Here is a 22,875-nt window from a genome sequence, read left to right on the forward strand (position 1 = left end):
AGCCGGATGAGTAATCAGTGGTCAACTAGTTTACCTGTGGATATTGCATTGCATACTTTTGAGATTTATTTGGGGTGAACTATATGTGGACAGTCTAACAATATGGCGTTATATTCTTTAAATATAGTACATTTCTTATTATATTACTATTTTAAAATGAATTATATATTTTTTAAATTAAAGAAAAATTTTTGGTATTTCATTCTTTTCTTACCTCTCTGGGACAAATGAAGACGAAATTCCTGGATAAAGTTAAGACGAGTTGGTGCTTAAGCATCCCTAAAATATCCCTAACTGCACATTACAATACAATGTTTCCATGTATTATTATAATATTTAAATAAGTTTATAAACTGTTAAATCCATCTGTATTTTATTTCGTACTCTTCTAAGCGCTCTAGGGCAAATTAAGACTAAATTCGTTATAATTTCGTAAGTAAAGCTAACTGGAGTTGGCACTCGAGCATCTCAGATGTGGGTGGAAATGTGGCCATTGGTCGCCGCCGATCCCTTGGCCACTCCGCCGTCGTCCACGTAGCCCAGCTCGCGTTGCACCGCCGAGGCACGACGGTTGCGGGTCTCCGGCAGAATTGGCAGCGAAATCAGGCCCACGAATATGGAGGCGCCGGCAAAGACCCACAGGTACAGGACCAAGCCAGGGGCAACTGTGGCCTTGACTGCATTGAAGGCCTGCAAGAGAATTCCTTTGCTTAACCCACTGTGCAAGAGTTTTTTTTTTAATTACACCCACCTCAATCATGCCGAAGAGCAGCAGCCAGGAAACAGCAGATGCCAGCGAGTACAGCAAATCATGGAGCTGGAAAGGATTACAGGCCAATGAATGCAAAGGATATCTACTTATATGCTGATGCATGCTGAGGTAATTGCCTTAATTTAATATTCAGTTCAAATATTTCCTCCAGGGTTTTAACCCATTCCGGTTCCTTTGCTTTTCGTTTTGCCTTCTCAACTGTCATGAAGTTTATATAAAACATTCATGGCAATAAATAACTGCTTTGTGCATCTGAGATTTCTTTGACTTTAAATCGATAACATAAACATTATATTTTTTATTTAGGCACTTTAAACTTTTAGCTTTAAGCTGTGCGAATCAAACAAAGCCAATCAGGCTACAAAAAGTTAATATCGTAATGCAAAAATCCACTCACCTTGGTGGGCAAGACCTCGCTGCTCACGACAGCAGCCAGGGGATAAAGACCGAAGCTGACAAAGGCCAGTTGGATGGCCAGCAGGATGATGGGTAAGTACCGATTCGCCCAGTTGCCCAGAAGCCACAAGTCTCCGTATCCCTTGAACAATGCCAATGCGATGACTGCCGCCGCAGCAAAAAGCGATGAAAAGCAGAGTAGGAGCTGCAGGATGATAATTAATAGTTCAAAAATACATGGCGTTAACTACTTTTAATTTCTTGTGGAAAATGGATAAGAAGATTAAATCTTGTAGGTCTGCGCAGAAAACGGCAGCTATCATGCTCATGCTTTTGTGCAAAAACATGTAAGAATACATAGTCTTGAAAATATATATCAAATAAACCCTTTGAAATAAATTGTATGGGTATTATAAAAAGTACAACCCTTCATTCTTTCATATATAAAAATAAAAAAATTGTTTAATTTTATTTAAAAATGTCATTTCAAATTGCTTTTAAAGAAGTTGTTAAATTGATGGGAAAAATATTAAACTCAAGTATAAAAAGATTTAATGGTTGCCCTCAGCCTTCCACTAACAATTATTAGATATAGTTTCCTCTTTAATATTTAAGGGAAATATATTACTATTATTTTAGAACTTTAGAGTTGATGTTAGATATTATGATTTTAAATTTTCAATTTAAGAAATATTCTCTTTGGACTTGATGGTTAAATCACTGACCTTTCGCGGCAGGCGCGGACCAACGAGGCGCGCGAGGATCGCTCCGAAGCACTGTGCGCTGGCCAGGATCACGTAGTTGGTTTCCGTGGAGTAGCCAGTGCGTCCAAGGAAATCGGCGGCGTAGTTCAGCTCCACGAAGACACCGCTCAGCTTCGCACAGACGGTGAGCAGAAAGCTGACGAAAGTCAGCCGGATGATGTATCCGTGGGACATGGGCGTGGAGCCCACGTTCTTGTCCTTGCTCCTCAGCTCGGCCTGGAACTCGGCCAACTCACTCAGATACTCCGGCTTCTCGCGGTCGTCGATGTCCCGGATGCCCCGGTACCACCTCAGGGACTTCTCCAAGCAGGCACCATTGTTCTTTCGCAGAAAATAGTGCGGACTCTCCTGGACGAAGGGGAACGTCATGGTGAACACAAAGGACACCGCACAGCCGACTATGTTGACCAGGTCGTAGGGCAAGTAGAAGCCCAGGACAAATCCGATCAGAATGCCCAGCGTTCGCCACAGCTCGATGGTGAACGTTAGCCGGGCGGCCTTTTCCCTGGACTCGGCAATCTCATTGATGAAAATCGGCAGGACCACGAAGGCGGCCCCAGATGCCACGCCCGCAAACAGACGGGAGGCGTAGATGTGCACTATATCGTAGCCAAAATGGATGCAGGCCCAGGAACTCTGGAATTCAATAAAAATATTATTTACTATTTTGTGTTCTCATTTTCTACCTCCAATAACTGAATTTCCAATTTATTTCTAGGAACCGAAATTTTCCTCAAAAGTCTGCAACTTTTCTGCAAAATCTGTATTGATTTTGGCATACGCTTGACTATCTTTTGCATTTTTTATCAACTACGAGCATAAATTCTTGTGAATATTAAACTGCAGGAGAAGTACTTACAATTTGCAGCAGTCCAGAGCTGAGCAGCACGGACTTGGGGCCAATTTTCAGTGCCAGGACTCCGGAGATCAGAGCTCCGAAGGCGGCACTGAGGAAGAGGTATCCGGTCAGCCAGGCAGTTCCCGCCGGATCTGTGGCCTTGTTTAAAGGCGTCCTCTCCTCCGACTCATAAAGGTCCATGTGCGCCGGGGTGATGCCAAACATCAGACCAAAGTTAAAACAGAGAATATTGCCTGCGAAGGAATAAATTAGAAAATATTATAATTAAAATTAATATTTTAAATGATAAAAGAGAATTTTTTAAACTGTTTATAACTTTTTTTTATTGCTATTTTTAATTTATGTTATCATGAAGTGCATAAATAAAACATATATTATTGATTAAAATATTATTTTACATTTTAATTGATAGAAAGTATGATTTATTATCAGTGAATTAATACTTATTGTTCATTTTATAATTGGAAATATACATATATTTAATGAAGATTTACAAAAATATTTTTTGCAATCGAATATTATTAAACTTTTTTTACTGAAGGCATTGATTATTAAAGTGATTAATAGTTTTACTAGTCTAAAAATTATTTCAAATACATTTAACTGATTTAAATATATTTCACATTTTTTAATTGACAGACAGTATTTTACAAAAATATATTTTGGGTAATTTGTTAGTCTAAAATGTATTTTAAAGTCATTTTTGATATATTTTAAAATCATGTCACATCGCTTAGGTGATAATTGCCCTAAAATAGTTTGGGTGACTCATTAAATAAGCTATACAAAATAGTTGTTGATTTCATAATAGGTTTATCAGCCATAACACATTCTCCCGTTTAATGGCCTTACACATTGTCCTAATTCCAGTCAAAATGCAGCAATATGCTTACCTAATGCCGTGGCAATACTCTGGATGGTCGGTCCACCCACTCGTTGCGGCAGGCACATCCTGAAGGGCTTTTACGGAAATAGCACCTAAATCCAAAATCCTTGGGCATGGGGTGGCCCAGAACGAAGAGCCAAGGGGTAAGCAGCTGCAATTCGCTGAACCGACTGCTAAACTGAGAGTCATTAGGTGGATGCTGCGGCGTATTTATGGCCATGGGAACGGCGGCGATATCTTACCCTGTCCCGAGATAAGAGGCCCAGTATGCGCCACCACTTGAACTCCAATCCACGGGGCCACCAGCGACTGGAGACTGTGTCCGGACGTGTTTTCGTATAGTTGGCAGTTGAGATGGCCGCGATGAGCAATATGCAGGTATATATTTGCCCAACGTGAGCATACAGACCGATTTGGCGATAAGATCCGGGCACGTCTGCCTTGGCTACTAGTTGTGTTTATGGTGAAACCCAAGGGTGCCTCACAGTGCGAGCGAATGAAATGCTTTTTAATCAAATCGAAACGAACCAATTAAGAGCAATTGAAGATTAATTGAGTGAAAAATAGTGTACTCAAAAGCTCAAGAACTATGGAGTCATTAAGGCAAATTACAAAACAAATTACAGAACAGTTTATTGGCACTTTTAATGATTTATTTCTATGTAAAGCAAGTATTACATTTTGTTTAATATATTTGAATTCGATAACATAATTCGCTTATCGATAGCAAAAGAAAAGATCTTCAGCACCAAAGCTGTCCGCTATAACACTCTAGAGATGGCAATCTCTGATGAAGATCTCCTATCGTATATTCCTGAAAACCTGAAAAAGCTCTATTATTTAAGATTAATATTCGAAACGTTTAATGGTTTTATTCCTTGCCTTAAACAAAGTTTAAAAATCTTCAACAACGACTTATTTTTCTACTAGTAGTCTAACACGCTTTATCGACCAATTAAACGGAATAAATAAAAATCAGTCAATGAACACTGTGGTTATTACAAAATAACCAACTGAACGCTGTCATTACCAAACATTGCAAATGCATGAATGGTATGAATCAAATAATCAAGCACGCAAACACCAAACTAATTACACTTGTGGGTTTATACACTGCCAAAGGTTTCCTAATTGAGTTTATTCTTGTTGAGGTAATTCTTGATTTAATTACATTTTGATCCTATTATCCTTTTCCATAGAAATCCATCCCCATCCGTCAAGCGGATGCTTCATAAGGTTCTACCATCGGAAACTTTTTATGGACAATGGGTACTGGCATGGGGTCGGCCCACAACTGACATAAATACTATGCCCCAAAACAAATAAAAGTAATTTTCCCAAAACGCAAAAAGTTTTTCCATTTCCGGAGAAAACATTTCGGGTTGCACAGTGTTAAAAATAAATATTTTTCAATATGTAACTTCTTTTTTTCATATTTAGACAACACGTGTAAACGGGGCCTAAGAAACTAAATATAATAATCGATAGAAATCGATCGCAGATACATACAAAAGCTGATGGCTCGGAAATTGGCCGAGCAGCAGCTGATTTTTGCCGCCCTTCACGAATTCAACTTTATTTTAGGAAAACATTTAAATTAATACAAGCATTTTAACAATTTATATTAGAGCCAAAATGACCGAGCCCCTGTGGATCAAACAATTTGCCGCCTGTGAGGCCACATTCCAGTCCGCAGAAGCCTCGATTGCCCAGAAACAGAATGCCTGGCGAAGACAACTGCTTTTGCTATGCCAACAAACCAGGTAGTTTATTACATATTTAAAATTATTAACGAAGTATATACTTGTCTCACGATTAAAATCCTGCAGAGACTCCACCCTCTTTGCCGCAACAAAAGAACACCAGGAAAAACTGGAAAGACACGAGAGCACCGAGCAGTCAATTGTGGAGCGCTTAAAACGATGCCAGGAAACAATTAAAAGGAGCCGCAGGACGAAATCGGAGTTAAAACAAGCGGATTATGTGTTCGAACTGCCCCAGAATGTGTATTTTGATCCTGAATGCAGGACCGCGTACGAGAGTTGTGGGAAAGCGGAGATGACCTTGCGAGCACTTCAAACCCCTTCCTCGAAAACCCAAACCCTTGTTAAGCCCCATCAACCAGTGCCATTAAATTCTGCCCCAGGCAGTGATTCGGATAGGAGCTTCAAGAAAGAACACCACATTCCACCGGAGGATGCATCCCAAAGTGGCTTTGGCTTTCGCACTGCCCGGGAGCAGCTGGTTCTGGACGAACTGAAGGTGGGTTATCTTCAAGAGAAATGCCAATCTGTGTAACTTACCAGACAGACAGAGATCTCTGTTGAGCTAGGGCACCCTAAACTAAGCTCCAGGGATTTTTGAAAGCCGGAGTTTGACTTGCACTTGGAGTTAATTTTCTGGGAATCAAGTTTGACTTGCATTTTAAACCGATTTGACTTGCATTTTAAACCGATTCTCTGAGAAATGGTTGAATATTTGGCTGTCGAATGATTCCAAGTGAAAATCGGAGCTATTGAGAGCCAATTAAATCTGTCTGAACCACTGCATATTACTCTGATTAATATAATTCTCAGAAAAACAAGCAGCATTCTGCCAATGAATCGACTGCATCTCCATGCGACATGATGAACTTTAGGAAGAAAACGCTGGGTGGAAAGCGCACTGTTAGCTCGAAGTTTGTTTCGCCCTTGGGAAGTAATGATAACTCCTCAAGCTCGTGAGTATAAGTCATTTATTTCCTATAACTGCCATTCATTTTAAATTTAAATCGAATCCCCACGAATGCAGCAATGGCAGCACCAACCTACCGCCCAACCTGGCCCATTTGGATCCCAAGATGGTGGAGCAAATTCTCGGAGAAAGCATGCACGATTTCAAACATGTGGGCAAGTTATTTTATGCATGAATGCGAAGCCGTCAAAGACATAATAGACGTTTGCGTTTGTTACCCTTTCAGCATGGGAAGATATTGCAGGACTGGAATCCGCGAAGTCCACATTCCTGGAAGCTATTATAATGCCGCTTCGGCGGCCAGATTTGTTCACGGGTGTGCGGTCTCCACCGAGAGGGGTGCTCTTGTTCGGCCCACCTGGCACTGGGAAAACGCTCATTGCCAGGAGCATTGCATCCCAAGCCAAAGCCAAGTTCTTCAGCATCAATCCTTCCTCTCTGACCTCCAAGTGGGTCGGCGAGGCCGAGAAGCTGGTTAAAACATTGTTTGCCGTGGCCGCTGCTCATCAACCAGCTGTACGTTTAACCAGGGAAAGCCATTTTTAGCCTGTAGCTACTTAAATCACTGAAACATTATTACCTCCTTTGGCCATTTATTTCAGATAATCTTTATAGACGAGGTCGATTCCCTGCTATCCAAGCGTTCGGGGAACGAGAACGAGAGCACTCTGCGGCTGAAGAACGAGTTCCTCATCCACCTGGACGGCGCTGCCAGTAATGAGGAGGTGCGGCTGCTGGTAATAGGAGCCACCAACCGGCCGCAGGAGTTGGACGAGGCAGTGCGGCGGCGATTCGTTCGCCGCTTGTACGTACCGTTGCCTACCAAGGAGGCGCGCCAGAAAATCATTGAGAAGATTCTGCGGCAGGTTAAGCACAGCCTGGATGCTACGGAAATAAACGAGCTGGCCGAGCTTACCGACGGCTATTCCGGTGCGGATGTGGACTCGCTGTGCCGCTACGCTTCTATGGCTCCTCTTCGCCTGCTGACACCTGATCAAATGGAGGTCATTGAAACGCATCAGGTACGCTTATTTATGCTCGAATGACTACAAATTACACAGGTTTAGGACTGCTAGGAAAAATGCCTTTAATTACCCTGAAAAATAATTTATTCTAGGCGAAACTCATAAATTATCCTCCTGTTTTCTTTCAGTTGCCCGCCGTTAACATCATGGATTTCAAGCAGGCTTTAAGGGATATTTCGAAAAGCGTTTCGGCCGAGGATTGCCAGCAATTCGAGGCCTGGAATGAGGTATACGGCGTGCGACATTAAATACAGACATGGATGTTGTAACTTGGTTTTTATTAATACTTCGAAGTATCGCATGAACGCTGAATAAAGTCTAACACTTAGATGTGAAATAAAATAATTGTAGTATAGTAAATATATACATATATGTTGAACTCACAGCACATCAAAACTACGTTCGTATACAGCAGACTGCAAAGTCCTTCCAAAACCACTGGATGTGGATATCCTAAACTTTAAGCTTACTGACTACTAGCTAAAGTTGTACTTAACTTAAAACTTTGTTCCGGCACATTTTGAAATCTGCGTTGTGCACACACAGACGGAGATATTTGTACAGCAAGAATAGTCGAATGCCCACATGCACGTCTAACAATAATCGAATTTAAACCCTAAAGACAGCATTACACTTTTAACAATTAACAATAGAGAGAGTCTAGGATTACATTACGTCTATAACTATTTATACAATAGCCTATTCCCTATTCTCACTGATCGGAGGAAAGACGTAGTCATCACTCAGACTGTTGATGTCCACGTAGGTGGTCTTTGGACTGAGGACCCGGTACAGGGCGTCGAAGGTCGGCCGCTCCTCGGGGTCCTCCAGCCAGCACTGCAGCATGATGGTGTACACCTGCGGGGTGCAGATCTCCGGCCGCTCCAGGCGGTTGCCCGCCATCAGGAACGGGATAAGCTCGCTGTTGCTGATCGTGGGATAGGGCGAGGCCCCCAGGGTTCCGATCTCCCAGAGCACTACGCCGTAGGCCCAGATGTCGCTCTTGCTGGAGTAGACATTGTCGCGAATGGCTTCGATGGACAGCCAGCGAAGAGGGAGCTGCAAGGGAAGGGTATAGAAAAGTAAATACTATTCACTTAAATTACCTAAAAGTCAGGGAATAATATTAGTTTTTTAGTGGCTCCAATAATAATAATAGTTAATATAACATCCCTAATGTTTTAATCACCTTTCGCGTCCTGGTGTTCGTATAAATTCCATGCCTGGAGAGCCCGAAGTCGGATATTTTCAGGGTTTTATTGCTGTCAATCAGTACATTTCGCGCCGCCAGGTCACTTTAATGGAAAGATCAAACTAAAACCTCTTTCTCTAAGTGTCTGTGAATAGCTACCGATGCGTGATTTCCTGCTCTTCCAGAAAGCGCATTCCGTTGGCAATTTGCAGGGCGAAATTGTGCAGCTCCTTGTTGTCCAGTATGTACTCGAAGGCGTCCTCGTCCTCCACAATGGTGTAAGTGGCTGCAAATTAGTAAGCGGTGGTCATTTCGCCCCTAATTGGGCATTTGGCATCGCTTACTTTCGGCAAAGGAGGGCTGTGGCTGTCGGGGACCGTTCATGCTGGCACTGGAGTCGTCCTGGCCCTGCACCAACTCAATGGTCTGGCTGGATGCCTTCAATTCGATGTAGTTCACGCTCTGCGACTTGGGCGAGGAGGTGCCATTGGTCCTGCTGATGGGCCTGCAGGTGGTGTAGTTGGCGTTCCGATTCTTCAGCTTGCTCGCCTCCTGGCGCACCGTTCGCAGGTAGCTCAGCTGTGGCAATTAGTGATTTAACTTAGCTTAGGTTAAAATGTTATTAATTACCAAATTGCCCCTTCCCACGTACTCCATGATCATCAGGTAGGGCGGCTTGATGGTGCAGCAGCCCAGGAAGCAGACCACGTTGTGGTGCGTGCCCACGCCCTTGAGCATCTCGATCTCGGCCAGGAACTCGGCCACCTCGTCCGCCTTGGGATTGGCTGAAAAGACAAAATCCAGCTGGCTTCTGGCTTCTTCCAACTGAGGAGTATGGACTCACGTTTCAGCTGCTTCACTGCCACAATGGTGGTGCCCCTCATCCGGCGCAAGTTAATCGCCGTGGCCTCGTGCACTTCGCCAAAGGCCCCCTCGCCCAACATTCGCCCGATTTGGATGGCCGAGTGGGGCACCTCGAAGATGTCTGCCAGTCCCAGGACCTGTGACTTCTGCAAGAAAATTGTTGGGAATCAGACTTGGTCATCTCACAGTGCCAATGTGCAATCAATCCTGTTCGAAAAACAGGGTCCTACAGGTCTTGTTTAATGCAAAACAAAAACAATTGGCCTTAATTACTGTCCTTTATTACATTTAAATTTAAATGTGTAATCAATGCCTATGTAATACAATGGCAATATCAAAAACAAACAAATGACAAAGGGCAATGAATCCGCTGTGTATCAAATTAAAATTTAAATGTCCACTTAACTTGTTGCATTGAAAAATGGTCAACAATTAATCAAAAATAATCGAGTTACTGTCATTCACAGCTCTGTAAATTGATTGTCTGCACAAGCCTGAGTTAATGTTCACATTTAATTAAGATAAAAATGGTGACCTACCTCGACGTACTTGTCCACATAGTTGAGATTATCCTCCATCCTGAAAGGCAGAAGATTAACCAGGATTAGCAGGTTTCCACGGGGAAATACCGCTCCAAGAACTCACTCAATGGCGGAGGTGGCAAAGGTCTGGATGTAGATCTGCTCCTGCTTTCGCAGCTTGGCAGTTGTCCTGGCCCGTCGTCGTCGCAGGAGCAGCATAATCAGCCCAGCCAGGATAATGGCAATCAGCATGCCGCTCATCACAACGATGGAGTTGCTCTGCAGCGAAAAAGTGGGTTTTATTTAAACTTAATAAACTTTCATTTCCATTTACTAGGACTTACCACACTGTCTCCCTCAGTTAGCAGCACGGAATTGACGGGCACTTTTCAAAGGCGAAGTGTAAATGAAAATGGGCTTTAATCACGGATGCGGACTGACTCACCTGGCACCTTGCTAACACTGCGGGGTCCCTCGCATCCCGACGGATCCAGGATGACGGCCTGCACACTGAGCGAGGCCTTCTCCTTGAGCTGCGTGCCCAGGCCCAGCTTCATGATGCCCTCGAGGCCCTTGGGCGTTGGCCTGAAGTTCAGTTCGCCGAGTTCGAAGACGCGGGTCATCAGGTGCTTCAGCACCCCGCCCCAGGGAAGCGAGGGGTTGGTCTCCTCGTTGATTCTGCCAATTAAAGTACGTAAATGTGTTATTTTATCTCTTTAAATGTTCGCAATTTTTTTATTTTCAGTTTTTAATTCAATGAATATTCTAATTTCTGGATGTTTTTTTTTATGTACAACACACAGCTTGTATTAAGTTGACATTAACGAATTACCAAGTGCAGGAAAATTCAAGCAATTTGGGTTTAAATACCCAAAAGGTAGTGAACAACTCCATTATGACCTCAAATGCATTAATTTGATTGCCCTTTTCGTTTGGACCATTGTAATGTGGATGCTTTCCGCTGAGAATACTCACTTCAATTGCATTTTGTAGGTCTTCAATGTCTCGTGCAGATGGGAGTCCTGCTCCTTGCGCAACAGCTCGCTGGCCAGGATCGAGACATTGATGCTGATGGTCTCGTTGCTGAGCATTTTGCCCAGGGCCAGGACCTTGGGCGGCGTGGGCGCCAATTGGCAGGAGCACTTGCCCTCCAGGCACTCTGTTGGGAGAAGATAATAATTATCAGAAGAAAAGTAATAAATTATTTTAAAATGTATCTAGCTTATTATTAACTAATATTTAAAATTTTAAAAATTCGTTAGTATAATTTATTTAGATCTAAAATCCTCGAAGGAACTTACGAGGAATATAGAAGCGGGCAGATCGCCTGACCTTCGCGTTGGAGGTCTCCACAATGACCTGGTACTGGCAGCCGAACATGTAGTTGCAGTCCACGGACTCCACGTTCAGGCTGGGATTCACTGGCAGGTCTACGAACTGGGACTTGGAGCTGATATTCTGCTTGATTCCGTACTCGCTGCAAGGTGCATCAGGACAACGGCTGTTGTTAACGGCACTAACAAGGACATTGTAGGAAGTGCCTGCAATAAGGAGAGAGCAGAAACAATGCCCTACAATTAGCGATATTGACTACGGGGTCCCCAGTTCCAATTTAATTAGGATTGTAAAAGCAGACTGTTTTAATTTATCGGAGCAAGACAAAATTCGTACCATTCGGCAAGTTGTCCTGCCATCGCACCCGTAAGCGTGGAATTTTCTCCATGTAGAGCGTCACGTTCGTGCTCAGCTCGGTGATTTCAGGTGTCGCCTGGAAAATTCAGATTCAAAATGGAATAAGCCCCACAGGTGTGATACACATAAACAAAAAATTTACTTGTTTCAACTTCAAATTGTTATATACCTTACTTAGTATACCTCAGAAAGTAACAAGAAATATTTTACTGTTCTCATAAATATTTTTCAAATATCAAAAATTTAAGTAAATTAAAATTTATATTCTTTAAATATTTTCCTTAGCTCAAGCAACACAGCAAAATTTTTTGTTCAGTGCACTCACATTCTTTGAGGCGGGCAAGCTGGTATCATATTGATGGGATTTTGAAAGGGCACTCTTAGGCTGCACATCCCCACTCTGGATCAGGGATATCGCTGCGGGATTGCTGGGTGTGGTTGTGATATTGTGCGGCCCAAGACTCTGGCCCAAGGCCTCATATGCAAGCATCAGCCACAAAATCAACACTATCCTATTTCGAATGAGGTTCGAGTGATGCATTCTGATGTGATGGCCTCCACATTATTCACTGCGTTTACTTGGAAAGAGAAACAAAGAAATATTGTTAACCTTAAGATAAAAGACAATAATACAAAATATTATATTAAAATATTCAACTAAAATATAAGATAAATTAAAGAGAGAAAATCAGAAATCACCAAATTGGTTTCATATCATATAAAATGCGCCTAAAAGTATGCAGTAAAAAGGGACAATAAAATACAGATCCATAGTTAAAGGTACTTTTCAAAGTGGCTTTAAGCCCTCCGACCTTTTAGCCAACCTCGAAGCGTTACATCAATTCGAAATGCGCACACAAATTATGTCACTTAATACCAGTGTAAACACCGATGGCAGGTGCGGGGGTGGGGAAATGGTTCAAATTCAAATTAGGGAATTCAGGACAGGAAAACTACATGCTCATATTTCGAATTCCGTTTCCATTCGACCCAACACAATGCGAAGCCAAACTAATTATTCGAGGTTTTCCTCCAGGTGGGGAAAAATAACTGATCAAATATTTGCCTTAGCAACTGCCTTTTGTTGAGCTTCAAAGTTGCAACTTTGGGAAAATAACAGAAGCCCCAAGAGTAAGAATAGTAATTAAAATAGTTAACTGCACTTAAAGTCTGCTGTTTACGGACCAGAGAAAACAGAGAGACACCTCTCAGGTGATAACTGGGCACGTGCCTTCACATTCTTATCATTAACCAGAAACATGGACATTTAAACGTGTTTTCAGGGAAGCAACCGGTCAAGTGTAACTCGAAAAGCTTTGAAATCAGCGATAGGAAACAGCTCTGCTAGTTCCCTGCCGACTCACAAACAGTGTACAACAAGAAATTGAAATACCATCAGTTTTTATTTAAATTCATCAGGAAAATGATTTATCGATAAAAAAGCCAAGGTCACAGATAAATTTCAATCGATGTATTAAAATAGATTCTTTATCGATTGTACTCAAAAGATTTAGCAAGGGATAACGAAAAAGTATTCATACTAAAAAGCCAGAAAGGATCGATACCATCCTGGCAAATTGTAGAAGCGCCTATCCGTTTTTAAAGATCGTAAAAAACGTATACCAACGCCTATCACTGATCCCATCGGTATCGCTATCGCAATCGTAATCGCGGTGAGTCAGCAAGTTGACTTTTATTTATTCGATTTGATAGTATTACAAATGACCTATTCCAAGAACACTCTAGTTTTAAATGTAGTTTGAAGTTCAGAGTGACGTAATTTAACATTGAGTTGTTATTGATTTTAATTATAAAAATTACTTCTATTTTTTTAATATAAATGACATCTGTATTAAGGGTTTATAGGAGGCAAATAACATTTTTAGTCAAGTACCACTTGTGAAGATTTCTCTGAACTTTCATATTATATTATATATTATGTATATTTCATATTTCATATCATATTACATATTATTATACTAATACCTTGGGCTCTCCAAGTAAGACTCATTTCAGCTTGCGTACCTTAACGAGACTTAATTGTTATTAGTTTTCCATGGCTTTCAATTGCTTGCCCATAAAATTAATTTGAACTCTCAGTTAAGTTCTTGAACAGGGAAGCATAAGTGCACTTGTGCCAAGGATAACGCCTGCTACAAAGACAGGATTACTATTACATTTTCAATTCCGGCTTACCGCAAAACGAGGATTTCCTTTGCTCAGAACATGTCACGTTGGTGGGGCTTAGAGCCTGTGCTTATGAATAGGGCCAACACAGCTAATTGCACGACATTAGCTGATGACTAGTGGGTCATAAATCAACCTTGTCTGCGCTCAGCGCCTTTTTTATTGGGGCTTCTGTTTCCAGAGGTGACTTTGTTTTGGTTTAATGCCCTCTCACCGCCCACAAAATAAAGAGCAACGCGGGCCACATGCCAAGTGGTATAAATAAGCTTTATTCTCCCCGAGATTAGTCATACATGGAGCGACCCTTGGTCTCCTCCAGACAGACCACCACGTAGAAGAGGCAGATGGCGCTGACGGCGCCACAGAACCACATGGTGGCCGCCAGGCCCAGGTGGAACATCATCAGCGGGAAGGTCTTCAGCGAGGTGAAGGCGAAGAAGCTGAGGCAGCCCAGGCAGAAGCTGGTGGCCACCGCCCGGATCTTTTGCGGCAGGATCTCCACCAGCACCACCATGGTCACCGAAATGACGCCCACGTTGGCGATGAAGATGATGAAGGCCATCAGGGTGACGGGCAGCCAGGCGGAGTAGGCCGAAAGGTCCACCTCCTGCTCCTCCGCATAGAAGGCGTAGAGTCCAAAGGCAGAGGTGCCAATGCCACTGCCGGCACAGGAAATTATCAGCAGGATCTTGCGCCCATAGCGATCCACCAGATAAATGCTGGCCAGCGTGCCCAGGATCTGCACGGCTCCGATGATAATGGTGTTCGTATTGGGATCCAACTGGGTGTGCACCGCGTCAAAGATGTTGGACATGTAGTTGTTGAAGGCGAAGGTGCCCGTGAAGATGTTGGCTATCATCAGAACCAGGCCAGTGGCCAGGGCCTTCAAGGAGCGCTTGGTAACTGCAATGGGGATAGGGGAATCAGTATGGATAGTAACCCAAGAGATGCACCTCTTACGGAAGTCGGCGAGGGAGAGACCATTGTCGTCGGACTCCTTGTTCTGCTGCTGGATGGCCAGGCGCATCTCGTCCAGCTGCTTCTGATAGTCCCGCTCCGCCTCCTTAGACACATTGGGCCCATCGCACCGGCGATAGAAGCGCAGGGAGCGCTCCGCCTCCTCCTCGCGCTGCCAGCGGATCAGCTGCTGCGGCGGCTCCGGGTACCGGGTGGCAAGAAACACGTACAGCAGCGGCAGACCCACCACGGCGCAGGGGATCACATGGTAGGCGACGTGCGAGGACACCACGAAGCCCACCAATATGCCCGTGTTCATTGTGAGCGTGAAGAAGGAGCACAGGCGACCGCGAATGCTGCGGAACAGCGGGGGGAAAATTCAATCAAGCCAAATTTAATTGCAAAATCTATCTATCTTTCATTCCAATCAATTGGCCAGTGAGTGAAAACCATGGGCGTTCGCCCGAAAATAACATTTTGACAAAGGTTATTGTTCGTCAGTTTTGGAATAACATTTGCGTTCAGATTGCAATTTCCCAGCAGGAAAAGCCGGTCAGAAAAGTATTTTAATAGTATTCTAAAGTATTTAATGATAAAACAAAGTGGTTATCCTATAGTTTTTAAATATTGCATCTAGAAAAAAAATTCCTTTATTTTAATGCCGTTCAGTTAAGGGAACATTCAAAGCATGGTCTTAGAAAAGAGCCTCTTATAGTCATTTAAGTGCATGTGGAATCGTATATCACCAGATATAAAGTCGAAGTTTCTTAAATGTAGATTTAATGGACTAAAAACTAGAGAATTATTTTTTCTGAGTGTAATCAGGTAAAACATTCATTCAAAATGCCCATTTTAATTTTTGTTTAAAGGCAAAATGAAAAACATATTTTTATTAAATGTAAGTTATTAAGAATTATTAAAAATTCCTGCTGCCTTTCCCCTTTGATTGGAAGCCGATTGCTACTTTAATCCTGCCATAACAGGATTTATTGCCTGATTTTTGCACTCACCTGTTGTCGGCGATTTCGCCAATGAAAATGGGCAGCACCACGAACATGCCACCGCCAGTCAGACCGGCGCACACCCGCGCCACATACAACATCTCGATGTTCTGGGCGAAGTAGAACAGGAACCATATGCACTGCGGATCAAGGGACAGCAAAAATAAAACAGGACAGCAATTAAACCGATCAATTAAGCGTCATCCGTGGAAAAGCGGGCTGACAACTCACCGTGTGCGGGACGGCGAGGGCGTAAATCGAGACCTTCCGACCGAATCGGTTCATCAGATAGGAGAAGGAGAAGTTCCCCGTAATGCCACCGATGCTGATGACGGCGCCCAGCCAGGAGGCCTCCGCCACGTCGATGTGGAAGGTCAGGGGCGTCTGCTCGGGGGACAGCAGCTTGGGCAGCATGGGCGACAGCCAGCCGAGGGCGATGCCGTGGCAGAAGGTTATCAGCGTGGCTGCAAGAACATTTAGATCAGCACTCCGGCACCACACATGACATCATCTTTCGGGGTCAAGTCGACGGCGAATCACCAGCGAATCAACGGCTCAAGTGGCTCATTTGCATAGGCACACACGCGGGAAATTGAAAATTGAATTTTCACCCGTCGTCGACTTTGTGTCAAATTTCGTGGGTCACTTCCACAGGGAAGCCTGGCCGAATCCCATCTAAGCCTGCCAAGTTCTTTGTCCCCAACATGACATGGATGCGCCAGAGACCCAAAACTTTCCGCTGTCCCAGTTGAGCTGTAAATCCGCCTTATCTTCATAACATACCACTCAAAGAGACCAGCAGTTGGCGGCGGTATTCCGGCTGGAAGATGCCCGATTGGAATATGTTGAGCAGCAGCATCCTGGCGGGAGTCCTTGCTTGCTTCTCGACCAACTTGGTTAGGGTATAGCTTATGGTATATCCTGTAGGATTCGAATCGATCCTGGAATCTCGTTTATCACAGTTGGAGGGCCTCGGTGGTGGGAAGGTCCTAGGTTGCCTTAAAGCACTTGCGTGAAAACTTTAGGTTCTGGTATCCTTTTTCCATGCTCTGTGCCGTGCCCTTGAGAATGCCGCGCTTACTTGAACGGGGTAACTCCGGTCCAAAAATGCCTTGTGAAATGGGAGACGGGGCCCCATTTATACCCGTATTCGTATCTAAATCTGTGGGTAAACATCTACTATTTCATCTAAGAAACAGCCAACGATTACGCAGTTTCTGAGTTGGGAGGCAGCTGAAGATTACCTGGGTGGGCGGTGCCACCCGTGTCCGTTGCCCGGTGCCCGAAGCTGTTGCTCCGTAATACTCGGCACACATCAGTAAATCTTCCGGATAGGCCTCTCGTCATGCCTTGGCTCCTCTGTTTATATCTGTTTAGATGCCAAGTTCACAGCTTGTTGGCAAACGGAAATAAGTAGGAAAAAGTTTCGCTTCAACTGTGACGTCGTCCGAAGTTATGTTCCGTAGATTCTGCACTGGATTCCCCGACCTACGCGAATCTATTTGTAACACCATTTGCGTAGTTTAAATAACAAAGCACGCGCGCTTTTAACGCGTCACTGAATGTATATTAGGGATACACTATTACGATGAGCAAACACTTTGGGGTGACACTGTTATTAGATGCAAACACACATGTGGTGACACTTTTATGGAGCGCAAGCAAACAGTTTGCAGTATTTCAAAGACATTTCGCAGAGATGCCTTTAAACTTACAAATTCGTAGCTAATAATCATAAGATACGAGCTCACAAGATATTTTTGCTTAAAATTTTCTTTGAAAGGAATTTCTCCTTCCAAATCAAGGGGAATATCTATCTATCTAGGAGTAAATATACGTACTTGGAATAATAAAAAGCACAAATTGTTGTCCTAACCTAGGCGAATTTATTGGCTCTTGCAACCAATTTAAACTGGGAAAGATGCACAATGCACTTCTCATACACCAAATGAGTTTTATTGGGGGTTTCCATGCGCATGTTGCCCTTCAGCTTTGAACCGTATTTGTGTAGCAAATTTTATAGAGGGATACTGAGATAAACATGTTTATATTTTTCAAGTTAAAGTCCGTAATCATACACACATGCACTGCATTTGGGAAGATAAGAATCGATTGACTGGCTTCATTTTTACTGCCCTGATATAATGATGATGATTTAGTATAGACTTTGATTTGTCAACAACACCTGATTACGGTCGATTTCGACAATAGTGCTCTAGACACATACCGACACTTCTTACTTAAAATATTCCATTAAACATGTATAGTAAATGTGTGGTAAAGTGTAATGAAAATGATTTGCAGTATGTTCGGGCTCAAAGGATTATTCAATATCACATTCACTTTGGCAGAATGACCCGCACATTGTATTCACATCCAGTATTAGGGCATCCATTTTCTCGCACATGTCTGGCATGACGCACTTTAACCATTTCAGGGTGGCAAACACAGCGCAGATAAGAGGTTCCAAGAGAAATGGAAGCCTGTCAAAAGTTTCGGTTTGAAATCGTGTGATAAGTGCCAAGAACACTGCAATCAATAAAGGAATCGTAGCTGGGCAGCGAACATATAGTTTCCAGATACTAAGTGCTTTGCATAAAGCTTTTTTGAGGTAGGTGCCCCCATTTCGATTCTGCCCAACCACCTGACATCCTAAGCTCCAAGTAAAGGCCAGACAAAGACGAGGAATACTCATAAATTAAATGCCCTGTGTCCTAATCAATTGATAAGTTTCCCTAGGTGTCAGGCGGTGCCAAGTTAAGGCCGGCAAACAAAGCGAAAATCTCTCATATGCCGAAAAAATACTGAAATAAAAGTGGGGGCCTGAGTTCGGATTCAACAACTTAGTATGGAAGTGTCCTGATAGGATCGGGGCTCTCCGAACTCTCCTCCCATATGCTCTGCAGTTATAAAGTGAGAATTATATACCTGTCAAGAGCAACGACTTTAGGCCCTTATCGCCACTGCTGTTCTTTGCCAGAACCTGGAACTGGGGGCCCACATTCGATAGGAGTATGTGTAGAATTCGCTGCTCTTAGGTTTTTGGGTTCGGTGCGGTTCGAATTTCGGCCGCGTCATCGTACGGACTTTTTGTTCTAATCGTTATCGCCCACTCGATTTATTGATAAGTTCAATTTGTTTTCCATTTCACGGCAACTTGAACAATTTGTTTTGGTTTGCCGATTTCGATGGGAAAAAGTACACACAGCTCTTAACAGCCGCAGGCCAAAAAACTAGGCACCTACATTGGCCTGTTGCCGAGGCCCAAAAATGCGAGTTGCTCAAGTGAAAATGATAAAATTAATATTTACGGCAATTTAAAATAAATATATTGTCAATGCTAACGAGTTCCGAAAGTAATGTACGCGTAATTATGGTGGTTCTTTGCCTATTTTGGCGGGGACTTTCGAATGATAAGCCGCCAGCCAAACAACTTTAAGTGCCCCAACTGGACTTTAAACCAGGGATGAATGTGCGCCAGCCATTAAACTGGCAATGTCCAGATATACAGGTGTCCATAAAGTATAATTTGGAAAGTCCCCCTAATTGCCGAGGTATATTAGCCATCTATCTGAACCGCCTACATTTGGCTCACTCTTCTGCAGTGATGGTCAGTGATGAGGTCGAACCTACGGCAAGTACTAATAACCTTTTAAAAGGTACAGTGATTAGTCACAGATCAGTTGGTATTACTTTTATTTCAGTTACATGGGGTATTCATTTTACTTGTAAGTGTGTTTTGCATTCGACCAGCATAATCGACACACAATCACAGTCCTTCCTAAAGCTGCACTTTAGATTTCAATTATTAGTAGAAGGAACATAAAAGTGCGACTCTTGAATCTTGTGTGTGTTTCATCGTCCCTGGGATTGTTTACCATATGCGGCAGCCTTTTAAAGCTTTGAATGTCTGGGTCCAATGGCAACTACTCGTAAAATAATTGATGAGATACTACGACGACTGCCATTATATACAGGGCCATTTAAGTGTGTTCGTGAGATAGTACGGAAAATACCCCAAAGAGAAAACGATTTGACAATAGCAAAAAAAACAGAGAGCCAAATAAGGTATGACGTCTAGGAAACATCTGTGTGAATTTGTGATTTATCAGGACCGAGCTGTTTTGCAAAAAGGCTTGAGGCTTTTTTCACATATGTGTTTTTGATCCAGCAACCGGAAATCTTGAGTATAAAACAGTTTCTAAATTATTTAGTTGCTTGAACTATGCGAAAGGTAAATAATGAATTGACAGTTGCTTTTTTCTCGGAGAGAAAAATATAAATAGGTTGAAAAATAGCATAGATTTTACGTAAAAGTAAAACAATAAGTAACCAAACAAAGGTATAATCCACCTATGCAGAGCCATAACAAAATATTGTTTATGCTAAAAGCTTTTTTTAAATAATATTTCGATTTCCATAGAATATGTTTTCTTGTATTTTCGCTCAATTTTAATTAACTGTTGTATATAAAAGCATACTTTGATACAGTTTTCCACGAAATCGCCCCGGGCTTTTGAAGTTATATTGCGTTTGGTTCGAAATATTTACAGGTGCACCGTTTTAAATTTCTTTGTAAGGTTGTAGCCTTCTGTAAGAGTCTTAAAAATAGCCAAAAAGCATGGAAGTTATGGAATTTAAATAATTAAATCAAGGTAATTAAATTGTTGAGTCTGGGGCTGTGGTTCGACTCTTCGGCTGCCATTATTTATCAATTTCGGCGCGTGTTTAAGTAGATTAAATGAGGCTACTTAATCATGTGCGGGGTGTATATATATTGATACCGCGTTGCTGTTGTTGCCTACCCTTTGTTGACCATGCTCTCAATAATAAATAACATGCTTTTAAGCTGTAATAAAATGGCAAGGGTGAGAGAACCCCAGGCCAGGTGTGAGCATGCCAGAGCAGTGTGATAATTTTTAGTTCAATAATTAGTGGAGTAGCCAAATTGACAGAGTGTACCTATATATAAATGGTGCCCGTATACGCGACTCACAATCACAAATGCTGGGTAAAAATGGCGACGCTTTGCTTATCACTTAAAGTGGCCTGGCTACCGCGCCGAAAAAAGAAAAATTGGAAGCCGAAAATCGAACAATAACCGTAGACCAATCTAATAAAAATTGAAATACCGCTGCGCCCACAGGGATCGGGGGGTACATATTTTCGGGTCCCCAAAAGGGGGGCGTGAGCGCTGGCAATTACCTGGGTGAGAAATCATCGCGGACCGCTCTGCAGACAGATTGATCGGAGTCAACTGGAATATGAATTGCGCAGTGCGTGCCGCAATTGAAGCGATCATCAATAACGAGCGATAAAAATAATGCACCGAACAAGAGAAATTACTAGGGGAGTTCCAAGAAATTCCTCAGGCCTTTGCCCCCCGAAAAAATGCGGTTTTTCGCGCGCTATCTTATCAGGAACTTTGAAGGCTCAAGCCCAGAAACTCTATCGATTTGGATACTTTTCGTTTTTGGAACTCACCATTTGCGGTTCACTCCTCGCCCGAGTCGAGTATCGATTTGGGGATGTTGACTTTCCAGCTGATGACTTCGGACGCAATCATTTCAAGTTTTTGTTTACGCTCCACACTTATTTTGGCTATTTGTTTGCCCCAGCCCCGGCAGTAAACATTCACTCGTCGAATTTGTATTATTTTGTGGGGGGCATAGAAAAACAAATACCGGGCTATTATTTGGGGGCAGGGGAGGTAAATGGATGTGCCAGCACACAGAGCACTTATTCGGGATATTTGCAAAATAATTAAATTTCCGTTCGTCCGTTTGCACTTTCATTCATATAAACTTCACATAAAATTTCCACTTTTTCTTTACTTGGGGTCGCTTATTTGTAGACTTTTTGAATTTTCATTAAATATGACTTCCTTGCTTTTCGCATATTTCACGGGGCATCCATGCTTGCTTTGTGCAGGTGCTCCATTTCCGTTTCCGTTTTCATTCACCTCGCATGCACATCACCTTGCACTGTTGTATGCTGTATACATTTTCCAATTTTATTATAGGTGCATATTTTAATCACAAATTCACTTAATTTATCATTCGCTTCACTGCTGCTTAGAATTGCGCGCCAAAGTTGATCGAAAGATGAGCGTTGCAACGAAAAGCCGGTGGCTCGTAAATATCAAGTATCCGACGCGGAGTCCGGCGCACATTGAAGCAACAAGCGTTGACGGCAGAATGATAACAGTTCCCGACTGCCAAGTGTTGCTCCGCATTCACTGAGAGCTTTTACGCAAAAGCTTCGCTCCACGCATTTCACTTTATTTACAGTCAGTGGCAGGTGAGTGGAATAAATAATTATAATATTGGAGTAAGTGTTGTAAAATATTTTTATTTTTTATTAGCATAAAAGCAGAAACCATCAACTCAAAGAGGAGAATATGTGCTTACCGGATTATCATTTATTTTTTTAGATTATTTCAAAAACTATATGAAATTGTACTTTCCTTAAGCCATTAGTCCGGTTTTAACATTTTAATTGTAAGCCAAAGAGGTTTTTTTTAAAATATTTTTTGGCTTTCTATGAAATAAATAAGAAATAGTATAAATTAACTAAATTTTAAATTTCATTTTCGAGATTTCACTCTTTAACGTTAACGTTAATAGTCTTATATTTTATATATTTAGTGTATCTTTACATATCTGTTATTACTTATCAGTACTTTTCTGTAAGTAATTAAAATTAAGTAAATTGCTATGTTGGGAATTAGTTTATGAACATTAAAAATTTTTCTCATTCTAGAAGAAACTCACTTACTTACTTTACTTATTTAAATCACAATTTGAATTTACCCGCCAACGAACTCCCCAAAAAAATTGAGTATGGCAATGCTGTAAGTGGTGGTGAGTTCATCAGCTGTTTTGGTGAAATGCTTAATGCTTTTTCAAATTTTCTAGCTTGGTTGCCAGACTACAAACTAAACAAACGTTTTAATTTAAATTTAAAGAGTTCAATGGAACAACATTAAATTTAATCAACTAAATAATGGCTGGCTGGCTAGTATTC

General features: G+C 42.3%; 4 protein-coding genes across 5 annotated transcripts in view; 1 reads left to right on the forward strand and 3 right to left on the reverse strand.

Moving 5' to 3' along the window:
• Positions 1–341: 341 nt before the first annotated feature.
• Positions 342–4,223, reverse strand: LOC108034352 (facilitated trehalose transporter Tret1). 2 transcript variants are annotated; one of them, XM_017109242.3, is made up of 7 exons: positions 3,920–4,223; positions 3,685–3,847; positions 2,792–3,024; positions 1,894–2,568; positions 1,170–1,373; positions 752–817; positions 342–690 (listed from the first exon to the last, which is right to left on the reverse strand). In XM_017109242.3, the coding sequence occupies exons 2-7, from the start codon at positions 3,740–3,742 to the stop codon at positions 469–471; spliced, it is 1,458 nt and encodes a 485-aa protein (XP_016964731.1). In that variant the 5' UTR covers positions 3,743–3,847; positions 3,920–4,223; the 3' UTR covers positions 342–468. The 2 variants fall into 2 exon arrangements, with proteins under 2 accessions (XP_016964731.1, XP_043950086.1); XM_044094151.2 differs by having other exon boundaries at positions 3,685–3,850.
• A 995-nt stretch (positions 4,224–5,218) lies between these two features.
• Positions 5,219–7,704, forward strand: LOC108034683 (fidgetin-like protein 1). The gene is made up of 7 exons (XM_017109627.3): positions 5,219–5,440; positions 5,507–5,939; positions 6,254–6,396; positions 6,468–6,565; positions 6,637–6,926; positions 7,013–7,432; positions 7,564–7,704. The coding sequence occupies exons 1-7, from the start codon at positions 5,313–5,315 to the stop codon at positions 7,681–7,683; spliced, it is 1,632 nt and encodes a 543-aa protein (XP_016965116.1). The 5' UTR covers positions 5,219–5,312; the 3' UTR covers positions 7,684–7,704.
• A 323-nt stretch (positions 7,705–8,027) lies between these two features.
• Positions 8,028–22,875, reverse strand: part of LOC108034666 (macrophage colony-stimulating factor 1 receptor 1) — a 211,861-nt gene continuing 197,013 nt past the window's right edge. Inside the window, exons 2-16 of the mRNA XM_017109608.3 lie at positions 21,334–21,827; positions 12,030–12,282; positions 11,684–11,780; positions 11,314–11,553; positions 10,988–11,171; positions 10,458–10,690; positions 10,357–10,397; positions 10,137–10,291; positions 10,031–10,070; positions 9,472–9,637; positions 9,258–9,412; positions 8,972–9,206; positions 8,787–8,913; positions 8,625–8,730; positions 8,028–8,494 (exon numbers count right to left, since the gene is read on the reverse strand). Coding sequence (XP_016965097.1) covers positions 8,135–8,494; positions 8,625–8,730; positions 8,787–8,913; positions 8,972–9,206; positions 9,258–9,412; positions 9,472–9,637; positions 10,031–10,070; positions 10,137–10,291; positions 10,357–10,397; positions 10,458–10,690; positions 10,988–11,171; positions 11,314–11,553; positions 11,684–11,780; positions 12,030–12,245 — 2,355 coding nt within the window. The 5' untranslated portion in view covers positions 12,246–12,282; positions 21,334–21,827 and the 3' untranslated portion in view covers positions 8,028–8,134. The remainder of the gene's footprint in view (positions 8,495–8,624; positions 8,731–8,786; positions 8,914–8,971; positions 9,207–9,257; positions 9,413–9,471; positions 9,638–10,030; positions 10,071–10,136; positions 10,292–10,356; positions 10,398–10,457; positions 10,691–10,987; positions 11,172–11,313; positions 11,554–11,683; positions 11,781–12,029; positions 12,283–21,333; positions 21,828–22,875) is intronic.
• On the reverse strand, positions 14,138–16,953 carry LOC108034694 (facilitated trehalose transporter Tret1). The gene is made up of 5 exons (XM_017109638.3): positions 16,633–16,953; positions 16,081–16,313; positions 15,859–15,989; positions 14,852–15,204; positions 14,138–14,794 (listed from the first exon to the last, which is right to left on the reverse strand). The coding sequence occupies exons 1-5, from the start codon at positions 16,706–16,708 to the stop codon at positions 14,175–14,177; spliced, it is 1,413 nt and encodes a 470-aa protein (XP_016965127.1). The 5' UTR covers positions 16,709–16,953; the 3' UTR covers positions 14,138–14,174.

The sequence above is a fragment of the Drosophila biarmipes genome, chromosome 2L, assembly GCF_025231255.1.
Source record: "Drosophila biarmipes strain raj3 chromosome 2L, RU_DBia_V1.1, whole genome shotgun sequence".
Classification (NCBI taxonomy): domain Eukaryota; kingdom Metazoa; phylum Arthropoda; class Insecta; order Diptera; family Drosophilidae; genus Drosophila; species Drosophila biarmipes.

Bases quoted from the DNA above. Each gene is read 5' to 3' on its own strand.
- LOC108034694 (XM_017109638.3), bottom strand. From the start codon at position 16,708: ATGCTGCTGCTCAACATATTCCAATCGGGCATCTTCCAGCCGGAATAC. The intron at 16,314-16,632 runs GTATGTTATGAA...ATGTTCTTGCAG, and splicing joins ACTGCTGGTCTCTTTGAGTG to CCACGCTGATAACCTTCTGC. The intron at 15,205-15,858 runs GTGAGTGCAAAA...GCTGTTCCGCAG, and splicing joins GGCGAAATCGCCGACAACAG to CATTCGCGGTCGCCTGTGCT.
- LOC108034352 (XM_017109242.3), bottom strand. From the start codon at position 3,742: ATGTGCCTGCCGCAACGAGTGGGTGGACCGACCATCCAGAGTATTGCC. The intron at 818-1,169 runs GTGAGTGGATTT...AATCCTTTCCAG, and splicing joins GCGAGGTCTTGCCCACCAAG to CTCCATGATTTGCTGTACTC. The intron at 691-751 runs GTGGGTGTAATT...ATTCTCTTGCAG, and splicing joins TGCTCTTCGGCATGATTGAG to GCCTTCAATGCAGTCAAGGC.
- LOC108034683 (XM_017109627.3), top strand. From the start codon at position 5,313: ATGACCGAGCCCCTGTGGATCAAACAATTTGCCGCCTGTGAGGCCACA. The intron at 5,441-5,506 runs GTAGTTTATTAC...AAAATCCTGCAG, and splicing joins TTGCTATGCCAACAAACCAG to AGACTCCACCCTCTTTGCCG. The intron at 5,940-6,253 runs GTGGGTTATCTT...TATAATTCTCAG, and splicing joins TGGTTCTGGACGAACTGAAG to AAAAACAAGCAGCATTCTGC.